At 41.8% G+C, this 14,124-nt stretch overlaps 1 protein-coding gene across 3 annotated transcripts in view; it reads left to right on the plus strand.

Moving 5' to 3' along the window:
* LOC124147806 (malignant fibrous histiocytoma-amplified sequence 1 homolog) overlaps window positions 1-11,051 on the plus strand; it is a 33,224-nt gene extending 22,173 nt beyond the window's left edge. The window contains exons 3-5 of one of the 3 annotated variants that reach the window (XM_046518589.2): window positions 538-705; window positions 2,225-2,328; window positions 8,698-8,844. In XM_046518589.2, the coding sequence (XP_046374545.2) occupies window positions 538-705; window positions 2,225-2,328; window positions 8,698-8,712 (287 nt within the window). In that variant the 3' untranslated portion in view covers window positions 8,713-8,844. Of the gene's footprint in view, window positions 1-537; window positions 706-2,224; window positions 2,329-4,645; window positions 4,717-8,697 lie in introns of all 3 variants that reach the window. The other 2 variants (XM_046518590.2, XM_046518588.2) reach the window with 2 other exon arrangements.
* Window positions 11,052-14,124: the final 3,073 nt, after the last annotated feature.

A 14,124-nucleotide genomic window follows, 5' to 3' on the forward strand; every position in this document is an offset into this window, starting at 1 on the left:
GAACTATTCCATCTACTAGTATATAACCAGTGGTTGATATCATGTATACCAGTTGAATACAATTACATACAATCAGCCAGGTTTCACAATATATGCCGATCCTTATTAGTGGGCTTTAATGATAAACGTGTAGTCCTATTCTAGCCTGGCGTCCAGAGAGTAGAGAGAGGGTGAAAAACGAGAGCAAAAGAAAGAAAGACGAAACGTTATGCTCCAGAATCCCCAAATATATAATAGTGGGAAGGAATTAGAAAACAGATAATTTGAAAATGTATGCTTCTTTTACTGGTGAATTATGTATATAAATCGGGGTCGCGGGCTGCCAAGTCGTCTGCAGCGCCGCAATAAGCTGTTCAGAGTTGCGTCCCTTAGATGTCCATCATCAGAGTCGTGGGTTCGAATCCTGATCATGATGTTTGTTTTGTCGGCATCTGATCACCTCGGTCTTTCCTTCCACTTAAAATGACACCGTCATATCACTGAATTCTATTCAAAGCAGCGTTAAACCAAACTCACTATATTTGTAATGTGCCACAGGAGTGTGGGTGGAGCGCCTGGTGGAGTGTCCAATGTGTGGGGACCCGTCCTTCATGGGAGAGTGGCTCACGCCCAAGGATACGCAGAGTCTTCCCACAAAGCCTTGCGAGACTTGTGGCCAGCAAGTTGACACATCACTTATCGTGCAGCCTCGCGAGAAGAAACGAGGTTTGTATTATGTTGCTTGAATCACACTATCCCCCTCTGGAAATAAACCCCTGAATTAAATTGCTTTATCTACGTTTTCTTCTACACAAACGGTGTGCGGAAGATCTCGTTCATAGCAATTTACGCTGAATAAAGTGTATTCAATAAATTTAATTGGAAATTTATAAAAATAATAATTATCTTGAACAGTGGACACTTGTCCATGACCGACTTTTCATTAGCCTTAAATGTTAACTCAGGTAGCCGATTTTTACAAGCATGGGTTGCTGAATTCTATAGAATATAGGTTTGTCAACTGTCTTTTATTTATACTTCAGTGTGAAATATTTATTTTTCCGAAGTTGAGAAAAGTGATATTTTCACTGCAGTTAACATAACACTTGATATTTCACTGCAGTGAACATAACACTGACGGAACTAGTGTCATGCAAGAATTACCTCCCCTTAAACTGTCTCCCTTTATCGCAAGTGTCAAGCCTGTACACAAACGGTTGACGTTTTATCACATTAGTACCACAGGCCAAATAATGACAGATGGGCATTTATGGAGTTAATATCACTTCTTGTCGTCTTTTATTCTCTTGAAAATGTTTCGTAACAAACTGTAAATTTCTCATTTTACTCGTCAATCGAGACTGTTCGTCTCGCAAAGCGCCATTTTTGTCAGTTGACCATAGTGTATTCTTTCGCTTCCATCAACGGTCTTCCAGTTTTCAAGAATATTTTTCTGTTAAAGTTGTTTTTGTATTTAATCATATCTTAACGTATGATAAAGAATATTCGTGACCCTAAATATTTTTTGATAATTTTGTTAATATTGTTTAAGATTGTGCAAACACGGAACTACTTTGTAACTCGCAAATACAATAGGTGGTGAACCGCCCCTGTGTGTTCGGTAGGGAGAATTTACGTTTCAAGGTTTTCACTTTCTAATGAAATATTTTTATTTTTTCGGTAGACAGCTGCACAAAAAAGTTAATAATGAATAGGATATTTCATATATTCGTCTTTTCTCTCAACTCGTGACAAGGGTAAAAGGATATGTTTTCACTGGTGGCTACGCCCCTCGTGAAAATATCTCCCGCCGTCGATGAGAGACACATGCCATTTCACTCGACATATGAAATATGCCCTAGTTCTGACTGTACCGCGCCATTGTCTATCAATAGAACATAGGTTTGTCAACAATATCTTATGATCCTATGTATGAGCTACTGATAATACATAATAAAATTTTGTTTACAGGATATCGTAGTCACGTGATACCGAATCAACATTGGTATATATTGGAGCACTTTAACACTTTTAATCTACGGCATATTTTATAGATTATATTTTGATTATCTTCAATAATAACGTGTGATTTATTTTGAGGGGTATTTGAATGTTTCTCTGTTTTGAATATTTTACGCTTTTTTTGTGCTACGCTTTTGCCGGTATTACCTATGTTATTGGCAAGGTGATAAATACATGTTTTTCTTTTATTTGCACGTGTTTGAGTTACATTTGACCTTTACAGGAACTGCTTATCACCTTGAAATGACCTTCGAGGTTATAAACGTATTTAGTGATATACTTAACAACGATGAGGATGATGACGACGACGATACGTCATCGGAGAGTGTGAGTACTAGGTCACGTGACATCTAGCTAGATTGACCTAGTCACATCAGAACTAACATCAGTACTTCCGTTTTTTAGAAGGCTAATGACTGTTTAACAATTTCTAGAGAAAAATCATTTCTGCCACGTCGTTTCAGATACATTTAATAAGTAAACAGTTTCAGGTTTATCTTGTTTGTTGAATAATATCGCACTCAGCAAAATGTCTGCAATTAATCGGAATGAGCTAGACAGTCCAGTGATTAATATTATTGCAACGTCACTTGCCATCGCGACACGATGACGTAATCAACCAAGGCAGCGAGCCTAACCACCCTGTCCATTACGTCTCCTCTAACCACAAATATCAGTTGTGTTGGACCCTTTCTTACCCGGAGTCCCCGCTGCCTTGTAATTAAGTCAAATGGACGTATGGTATCCAGGCTACGTTCAGACGTATGATATCCAGGCTACGTTTAGACGTATGATATCCAGGCTACGTTCAGACGGTATGATATCCAGGCTACGTTCAGACTATGGTATTCAGGCTACACTCAGACGTATGATATCCAGGCTACGTTCAGACGTGTGTTATCCAGGCTACACTCAGACGTGTGATATCCAGGCTACGTTCAGACGTATGATATCCAGGCTACACTCAGACGTGTGATATTCAGGCTACGTTCAGACGTATGATATCCAGGCTACGTTCAGACGTATTATATTCAGGCTACGTTCAGACGTATGATATCCAGGCTACACTCAGACGTATGATATTCAGGCTACGTTCAGACGTATGATATCCAGGCTACACTCAGACGTATGATATCCAGGCTACACTCAGACGTATGATATCCAGGCTACACTCAGACGTATGATATCCAGGCTACGTTCAGACGTATGATATCCAGGCTACACTCAGACGTGTGATATTCAGGCTACGTTCAGACGTATGATATCCAGGCTACGTTCAGACGTATGATACCCAGGCTACACTCAGACGTGTGATATCCAGGCTACGTTCAGACGTATGATATCCAGGCTACGTTCAGACGTATGATATCCAGGCTACGTTCAGACGTATGATATTCAGGCTACACTCAGACGTGTGATATTCAGTCTACGTTCAGACGTATGATATCCAGGCTACGTTCAGACGTATGATATCCAGGCTACGTTCAGACGTATGATACCCAGGCCATGTTCAGACGTATGATATCCAGGCTACGCTGCGTGTGATATCCAGGCTACGTTCAGGCGTATGATATCCAGGCTACGTTCAGACGTGTGATATATCCTATTGTAAATATCCTTGGCAATTTGACAATCAAGACACAAAGCAGACACAATTTATGGATAATAACTTCTTTAATAACTGTAAAGGCGACGTTGGTATAGATCCTCTTACCGCTGTGTCTACTTTGTCATCGTCAACTTTTAAGTAATGCCTTTCAAACAATTAATGAAGACACAAATAAATAATGCTACTATCAGTAAAGGTCGTGCTAAATTGAATAGAATCATGAAATGAAACGCTATTTGATGACGGATACAGACAAGTTTAATTTAAGTACAGACTGGTAGTATTAAGGCTGCCCTTTCACTAGACAACACATAAAGATATGAAAACCACAATATGTCCAGTGAACAAGCTCTTCTGATATGAGATACGAAGCGAGGGTATCTCCATCCCTTAGATACCAGAGGCACGGGTGGACCAGTCGTCTTAGGCGCCGCAATTCGCTGCGCAGAGTTGCGTCCCTTGGCCAGAAACCTATGATCGTTGGTTCGAATCCCGGTTTGCTCCGATGTTGTTGTTGTCAGCAGCATACCCGTGCTCGTGTATTTCACCAAACTGGTCAATGTCTGAGGCCCAACTCACTCACTCACTTAGTCACCAGAATCCGCCCTTCGTGCGTTCAGCCGATTATGACCGTTGGCCGTAAGTGCCATAATCAACATAATGGTAAAAATGGGGCACGGGTAGTCCGATGGCTTAAGGGACCGCAAATCGCTATGTAGAGTTACCTCCCTTAGGCGTGCCAGAATCCTGTGATCGTGGGTTCGAATCGCGGTTCGGCCTGATATTATTTCTAGGTTTGTAAGCACCAAAGTGGTAAACGTCTAAGACCTGTATCCCTTTTGGTTTCAAAAGCACTCAAAGCCGACACGCCGCGATGAAACTGAAATACTGTTAAAAATGGCGTTAAACCTACATTCACTCACTCAGTTACCAGGGTCCGGTCTTCACTAACACAGTACAAGCAACTAATTAGTTTAGAGGTGATAGATGTGTTTCATATTAATAGAAATAATAGATAACGACACTTTATTTCAGTTCTCATCATTAATGAAATTAGACGCAGACGCCTGGCTCAAAAATTGCAATCTGAGTCAAATGACATGAGCGTGAGTAAGGTCAAGGTTGCATGTGTGACGTCATCATGACGTCAATGACACAGGTTGTGTGTGATGCACTGCTAAAACACGTGTTTCAACTTGGTTCTATTATTAATATCGTTTGCTTATTAATTCATCTTTTTTTTATAGATGTGGCTTGTTTCTTTCTTTGTTCTCCTCATTGTTACTTATACCCGTTAAATTTTCTTTCAGGGCTGTTTATTTATTATTTACCCAAACAGGTGAATCTGTTGCTAGATCCCCCTATCTTGGTTCTTGGCGGCCATATTAGATACCCAGGATCTTTGGATGATCTAGTGAAACCAAGGACCACTTTATAGAACCCGTGTGATTTCGCCAAAGCTACATGCAACTTTATCCCTCGTGCACTAACAACCGGCTTTAAGAAATCGAAAATGATCTTTTCGAAAATAATCCGAAATGACGCTTCCGTATGTCTAGATCTACTGACTTCTTTTCAGCAGTGTATTCCCTTCTCTTTATATCCAACCCCGTTACCTCAAACACATTGCTTCCATGAAGTTACCCGCGGTCCTGTTATCTCCATCACCATAGTAACGGAAAAAGTGCTACCGTTATCTCCAAACCCGTTACCTCACAGCAGAGACCATATAATATGGTCTCTGCTCACAGAAATGGTTTCCATGAAACGGTAAACGGCCATAGTAACGGTAAAAGTTCTTCCGCTATCTCCCAAGAATGGTTCCCATGAAATCACCATAGTAACGTTTACAACGGCCAAGTTATCTTCTTCACCATAGTAACGGGCACCATACCGAAGTTGGAAACGTCTGCATCACTTCGGGCTTTCCTCCCACATTAAACTGACACGCCGTGATATAACTGGAATACTGTTAAAGGCGACATTAAACCCAACTCACTCACCCCTTCATAGTGTCAGCCTGACGTCACAAAGATATGGTCGACATGGCAGTCCAACACATCTTTCTGTTTTCTAATGTTTTACTATATACCCATATGTTTATTTCTAATAGTGTTATGTCACACAACTGTTAAGCAGATATTACCCGCGCACATATGGATCATTTACATCTCAATAAAATCAGATCTTTTGACTTGACACGGTAAGTTTCTTATAAGCTAGTCGGTGCTGCTAGTATACGGGAGCGCGGAGCATTCCGATTAACATATCTGATATTGAACGAAAACGGGCAGATCCGAAAGGAATGTAATAAAGGCGGCGCTATTATATTGTTGTGGATTTTCAAGATGATGGATATCGTATCGCGGCGGAGTGTATTGAAAAGTGACGTTTCAACAGATATACACGCCCATGGGCTCCAGCAGGGCGTGACTACCATACTGTACTAAAGCACCCATAATTTTGATGCCTGTCAGTGCTTCTAACTGAGAGAGGGGCGGTCGGGTAGCCTAGTGGTTAATGCGTTCCCTCGTCACGCCGAAGGCCCGGGTTCGATTCCTGACATAGGAACAATGTGAGAACCCCTTTTCTTGTGTCCCCCGCCGTGATATTGCTTGAATATTGCTAAAAGCGGCGTAAAACCATACTCACTCAATCACAGACGTACAACGTATAAATACGCACAGCAAATGTCAGGATAAATGTATCAGTTGAAATCTTTAATGTGGTTGTATATAGCTTACTAGTGACCGAGGTGACTGATCACCCGGATGTGTTATTCTAACCAACGAATCAAGCCACAGCCTTCTCTAAGCAAGAGATGCACTGACCAATGAGCGTTCAGTTTACATGGTTTACTTGGTTTACGACACTCGTGACCAACTCGCATTATTCCGGGACCATTCGCAATCACTCACCCCTTTCCGTAATCTGAAAAAAAAGACTCGTCCCCCTATCGATTAATGTTATGTGCGTAAATATGACAAAACCAATCAGAATGCGCGTATGACTTCAAGTATTTCGGTCAAAGAATGCCTTAGGAATGACTTTTGATTTTACATATGTCTTGAATCGAAACATATACCCAAGATACAGTTAAAAAGTTCAATCATGCTGTATAGTACCGTAAGTGCCGAAGTGTTTTCAATAGCATCTGGAATATATATTATATATGGGGGGGGGGGCTTGGGTGCGTCTTTGTCCTGGAATAATTCCACGAATGTTCCGGGACAAGCCTTCTTGTAGGGTATGGAAAGATGATGGTTGGTTGGCTTGTTGGTTAACGCCGCACGCAGCAATATTCTAGCTATATGACGGCGGTCTGTAAATAATCGAGTCTGGACCAGACAATCCAGTGATTAATATCACGAGCATCTATCCACGCAATTGGGATCGATGACATGCATCAAACCAAGTCAGTGAGCCTGACCACCCGATGCCGTTAGTCGCCTCTTACAAGCATTGTCGCCTTTTACAGCAAGCATGGGTTGCAGAAGGCCTATTCTACCCCTGATATTCACGGAACTATAGAAAGATGTGAGTAGTGACGACTGGGTTTACGACCAACGGCTCTGAAAGTAACAGGCAACATAAGGTTTCGATGAAGGTTCTTGCCAGAACTCCAGAAGTAGAGCTAATTTGGCTCCCATGAGTAAAAATGGCCTGGAAAACGACATACCAAACAGGACCAACGGCACTCACGGGTGATGGAGGGGGGACCCGGTGGAGCTCCTGAAGTGTCGGTGATGATGGCCCTATATTTCTCCCAACAGGCAATATCACTCATATCAATGCATGCTATCTTGTCTTCCCTCTAGATTAATAGATCTGGGACACCTCTCTATCCCATCTGTAACAGCGGCGCTGTAAAGCATCGCTACTGCGCATGACAAGTCTTTCGCATTTCTGGAAATCTAGCGCATGCATCGGTGCTTGTCTTTAGTCAATAACTGATTGATATAATGCTATATAACAGATAGGGAAGATTGATATAAGGAGGTTATATAACATATAGGGAAGAATGATATAAGGTGGTTATATAACAGATGGAGAAGAGTGATATCAGATGTTATATAACAGATGGGGAAGAATGATATAATGTGGTTATATAGGAGATGGGAAAGTGTTATATGTGGTCGATTGATTTAAGGTGGTTATAAAAGAGATGGGCAAGAGAGGTATGTGGTGGTTATATACAGATGGGGAAGAGTAATATAGGGTTGTTTTATAACAGTTATAACGGGGGGGGGGGGGGGGGGGGTGATGTTTGTTTGTTTGGGGTTTTTTGTTTGTCGTTTAACGCCGCACTTAGCAATATTCGAGCTACATGATGGCGGTGTGTAAATAATCGAGTCTGGACCAGACAATCCAGTGATTCACATCATGAGCATCGATCCACGCAATTGGGATATGATGTCACGCATCAACCAATTCAGCGAGCCTGACCCAGGGGTTCCTGTTAGTGACATAGTCGCCTCTAACGACAAGCATGGGTTGCTGAAGACCGATTCTATCCCGGATCTTCACAGGTACGGGGGGATGACGAGTGGGGATGGAGGGGTGCCAGGGAGAATGTGTGCATGGTATATATGGAAGGATGCTTACATCCAACGCGTATTACCGGCCGGCCAAGTGGAACTCGCTAAAAGTAGTCGCGGTTGCCGGGCATGGGATGTTGTTATAATCCGATTATGAACCTTTGTCTTTCAGCGTGACTTTCTAGCTGACAGCGCTTATTTAGCCGTCACGTCGCATTGTATCGACAATAATAACACTCTATATCACAAGAGTTTGGTAATGATTGTGAACGTTACATACAGGTACATCTATGCATATAACCACCAACAGTGAAATAGATGTTATTTTTTCCTGTCACAAATATCAATATAATTTTGTCATTGCCTTATAGGACGCTAGTCATTGTAAACTATATCATCCGTATAAAAGTGTAAAGGTCGAGTTTTATTGTAATTTGATTAATGATATCAAAAACGCAACTTCAATATGTTCATCGAAACTAGGTATTAGCGGGTTCTGGTCGGTAGTATTACCGTACATGTTGTAATTCAAGCCCATTGTCGTTGCAGACGACGTCCTCCTAATGCTAAGAAGACGTACCGGGCGACGTCGCGGAGCCGCTGTGACGCAAGACATCGATGCCATATCCAAGATGGCGCCGCCCAATCCGAGACGCGTGGCAATTGTTATGCCGGAACTAGAAATACAAGAGGGACTGAGAGGCTTGTTGGGGTCACGTGACTCTGTAACGTCACTAGCAAGCGACAACTGACCAGAATTGAAATGTTGCTTTTTGTTTATGTGTTATACCTATCGCAGAAACTAACGCAAGCATATGTACACCTGTCGGCTAGGTACATTGTGAAAAATTTGAATTTGGACGCCAACACCCTATATCCCAAAAACTGTTGACATTTGTGGAACCTCCCTTTCCAAACATTCCTTCTGTCCTGTGACGGCTAATTATTCTTAATCCTTTCTTTCCTTGGATGTTTCTAGACTTTTGGCTGATTTGGATACCGTTGGATGGAATCGGGCCTTACTTTGGAATGCATGAACATGTGTGATATTTGTATTAATAGAAAACAAAGTGGTATTTTTGTCGTGAAGGGTCGTGATATAGAATTAAGGTGTTTGTGCAGTGTTACATGTCCCGAAGTTACGAATTCCGAATCCAAAATCTCACAAACACGCACACACACACACACAAAAATAAAAAACACACGCACCCACACATACACACCAGAGACCATACACCACACCTTTTTCATGAAAAAACATAATACCCTAGATCCACTTCTGATCGTGGACGCTGTTGGTGTAGCGTTCTCTCATTATCAGCTATTACGAACCAGTTCTTCTGAAAGTTAGGTTCAGTGTTGCTGTCAAGAAGGAAATACAGTTTGTCGTTCATACTTTCACAGTTAGCTGTATCTACAATAAGCTGGTATCACTGAGTAGAAATACACATTAATTCTGTTGTATAAGGGGCGGTCGGGGAGCCAAGTGGTCAAAGCGTTCGCTCGTCCCGGGTTCGATTCCCGTCATGGGTACAATGTTTGAAGCCCATTTCTGGTGTCCCTCGCCGAGATATTGCTTGAAGATTGCTAAAAGCGGCGTAAAACCATACTCACTCACTCATTTGTATGAAATAAGGATGGGAATTACTGAGATTATCGAATGAAATAACATGTCCGGTGACGTCGATGCTACTGACATTCACTTATAGTTCTTTTTATGAGAAACAAATACATCAAAACCGAACACTGCAGTTGGACTTCTTGTAACTTACCTGTCTCCCTTTTAACTTTGAATTACTGACAGGCAGCGTTCGGAACAAAGACGGTGTCATGTCAGAGAGACGACAAGAGGCATGCATTTTGTTTTTTGGACATCTGTACTTGAGTGCGATGTGTTGCTGTACTGAAGAAATCTAGTGCTTTAATGGTTATAATATTTATTTATTTTCGTCTTAACTTACTTGCGTGTCCTACTGTACACGTTGACGAAGTGCTTGGTCACAGAGCGTGCTATTGAACACTATCATAATAAACAACCATCTTGTCCATATATAAAGCATCTTCCCGAGGCAAGGTAGTTCAATGACTATTAAAGTCCAGTTTCCACCCTTGCCGAACTAAGCTGGCATTTCGTGGCTTGGGCGTAGCGCCACTCGTGTCATATACGAGTTATTTCAACCCTGTGTCCTCCTATTGACCAATCCACCTCTCATATCACTTGCATTTGCTTCAAACAAAATGGCGGCGCCCAGTCTGATCGATATTCAATATCTTTATTGAATAAGACGGGTCTAACTTCAGATCACTTGTGCAAGTTGATTAAATATGAAAATACAGGTAAATATCTGTCGACACCCAGTTGAAAGCACACATGCTTTGCAAATCATGTAATTGACCGACATCCGCATGGTACTCGCCATGTTGTTCACGAACCGGATGTGGATCTCTTTACGCGGTGTTTGATTTGACTCTGCAAACACTCGTTAAGCCAGCCAAAATATAACTCAGAAATTCCAATCAATTTTGGCAAGCGCGGTAACTGGACATTTATATTCAGGTCACTACCCTGCCTCGGAAGATGTATACAAAGATGTACTTTGGGTAGATAGAGTTCGTAAATATATCATTTATAAACTTGTTAAACATTTATCAAAGTACTTGTGTCACGGATAATGCTTGGAGACTCGTTTATCCGAATCTTTCTGAGTAACGAGGTTTCACTGAAAAGTAGTCACGTGTCAGCTACTGCTTACAAATTTTGCCAACTACTTATTTTTTTTACACAAAGTTAGTTTCGTCCCTTGAAAGAAATAATCCTGTAAAATTGCCAATGCTTGATGAAAAGGTCTGTGCCTTACGTTTACAAAATATATCATTTGAATAAACATTGTACACTATTGAAAGTATGTGTTGTGCTCTTTGTATGCTTTAATTCGTTTCCTGTTTGGAAACAGAATGTTCCCTTTTCTCAGACGCAACCGCAAAAGGACCTGTCTCGGAAAACACGAAAAACTGGTCACGATTAAATTACTCAGAGGGATCACTTAGTTCCTCTCAATACCACAGGACATTTCGGCTAGAACTGGTTGAAATCCATCTTGGGACTGGATCTGCTAGTTTCGCTATTTCACGTGACTGTCATATTACACAGCATATTATGGAAGGTAGCCGAATAAGCCGAATGCACTGGAATGTCAGCCAAATCAGGAGTTAACATGTCATGGAATCGCACGAACGACATCATTGCATATATAACTTCCGCTGTGGTCACTTCTCCCACACTTTTCTGCACTTTCCGCCGACGCCGAGAGGGGTATCTACTCGTATCATACGATTATTATGTAGCATTCATCACCACTCGCCCCTTTCCGGAACCTGTCTCGGAATAACACGAGTTGGTCACAAATGTATTATATAGGTAGCGGAAATAAGCCGAGCCGACCCAACTGTCCAAGATGTGGCATTCGTCACCCCTCGCATCTTTCCGTAATCTACTTGTCCTGAAATGGCACAAGTTTCAGTCACAAATGGGATAAATGGCCATTCTTCATCGCTTGCTTCTTTCCCTTACACGGAATAGCACGAATTTTCACGAAAGTAGACTAACATCTAATCTCTGAAACGAACGTAGTTTACAGAAGACTAAAGTTGTTGAATTATAGTTATGAAATAATATGTAATCTAGATTGCCAAATATTATAGTTTTGCAAGGGCTTTACTGGATATCTTTGTTTTAGGGTCTGTGTTAGTCTGTCTTACAGACCTTGATACAAATATATCAAATACAGCCCATGCAAGTCTATAATGTTTGGCATGTCTAGATTACTGAAAATGAAGAGAGCCTCTGGGCTCCTTTTTATTATATTTTTATTAAGATAATTTAACAACTGTTTTTTTATGTACGATATGTTCACTTCAGAGACTAGATGTTTGTCTAGGTCTGTGTGACAGAATATGTGAAAGACAGTGTCATGACAAGACACGAATGGTCTTATGAATTCCTTTAAGTGACAGGGTCACACATCAACTACGACATCCAGAACTCAAGATGACTGTGTCCTTTTTGCCAGGTAAAGTAGCATAATCATGCAGAATATGGATGAACTGGAAGCAGTCGTAAAATATCAAACATCAGCTGCGTTTACATCATTCTCTATATGCAACTACAAGGTGCACTGCTCTTAGGTGAGGATATGGTGACAAAGAACGAGTGCCACTTGTGGATACAATTCATGGTTGCGTAATGTTCCATTCTTTAACAAGTCACAAGATGAATGTGTTTTTCACATTAACATTGGTAAATAAATATGGTTTTAAGACACTTTTAGCAATATTCCAGCACTATCACGACAGGGGACACTGGGAATGGGCATGTGTAGTACAGACTAATGCCGATTTCTTTGTGCTAACTCACTGAGATACCATGCCGCAGTTTAACATGAATACCACACTCAGACACAGTATACTGTCTCCGAGCTGACCAGTCCTTGTTTTAGCTCCATAATGCTGAGCGCAAGGCAAGGTAACAACAAGTACCATCTTTTGGTATAGCGAGGCCGGGGTTCGAACCCCTGACGTTCCATACTGTTGTTGGACAGAGAACAATGGCCACAGACTGTTGGACAGAGGACAATGGATACACACTCTTGTTGGACGGAGAACAATGGACACAAACTGTTGTTGGACTGAGAACAATGGACGCAAACTGTTGTTGGACAGAGGACAATGGATACACACTCTTGTTGGACAGAGAACAATGGACACAAACTGTTGTTGGACTGAGAACAATGGACACAAACTGTTGTTTGACAGGGAACAATGGATACAGACTGTTGTTGGGCAGGGAACAATGGACACAGACAGTTGTTTGACAGGGAACAATGGACACAGACTGTTGTTGGGCAGGGAACAATGGACACAGACTGTTGTTGGACAGAGAACAATGGACACAGACTGTTGTTGGGCAGAGAACTATGGACACAGACTGTTGTTGGGCAGGGAACAATGGACACAGACTGTTGTTGGACAGAGAACAATGGACACAGACTGTTGTTGGGCAGGGAACAATGGACACAGACAGTTGTTTGACAGGGAACAATGGACACAGACTGTTGTTGGGCAGGGAACAATGGACACAGACTGTTGTTGGACAGAGAACAATGAACACAGACTGTTGTTGGGCAGGGAACAATGGACACAGACTGTTGTTGGACAGAGAACAATGGACACAGACTGTTGTTGGGCAGGGAACAATGGACACAGACAGTTGTTTGACAGGGAACAATGGACACAGACTCTGTTGTTGGACAGGGAACAATGGACACAGACTGTTGTTGGACAGAGAACAATGGACACAGACTGTTGTTGGGCAGGGAACAATAGACACAGACTGTTGTTGGACAGGGAACAATGGACACAGACTCTGTTGTTGGACAGAGAACAATGGACATAGACTGTTGTTGGGCAGGGAACAATTGACACAAACTGTTGTTGGACAGAGAACAATGGACACAGACTCTGTTGTTGGACAGAGAACAATGGATACACACTTTTGTTTGACAGGGAACAATGGACACAGACACAGGAACTCGATGATAGCGTGTTTAACGTAATATAATCGTATAGAGAAAAAAATCACACCCCTCTATATACATATAGACTCTATATGTATATAGAGGGGTGTGATTTTATTCTCTATACGATTATATTAATGTTATACACGCTATCATCGAGTTCCTGTGGCCGATTTATAGTGCTCGCTCACTGAGATACCATGTCACAGTTTAACAGGAATACCCCACTCAGACACAGTATACTGACTCCAAGCCGACCAGTCCTTGTTTTAGCCCCTTAATGCTGAGCGCCAGACAGGGTAACAACAAGTACCATCGTAACAACAAGTACCATCTTTTAACGTCTTTTGGTATGACGCGGCCGGGGATTGAACTCCGGACACCCCGCTCTCCAGGCAGACGC

This window comes from Haliotis rufescens, unplaced genomic scaffold (assembly GCF_023055435.1).
Source record: "Haliotis rufescens isolate VD_foot unplaced genomic scaffold, xgHalRufe1.0.p SCAF_9, whole genome shotgun sequence".
Lineage (NCBI taxonomy): Eukaryota > Metazoa > Mollusca > Gastropoda > Lepetellida > Haliotidae > Haliotis > Haliotis rufescens.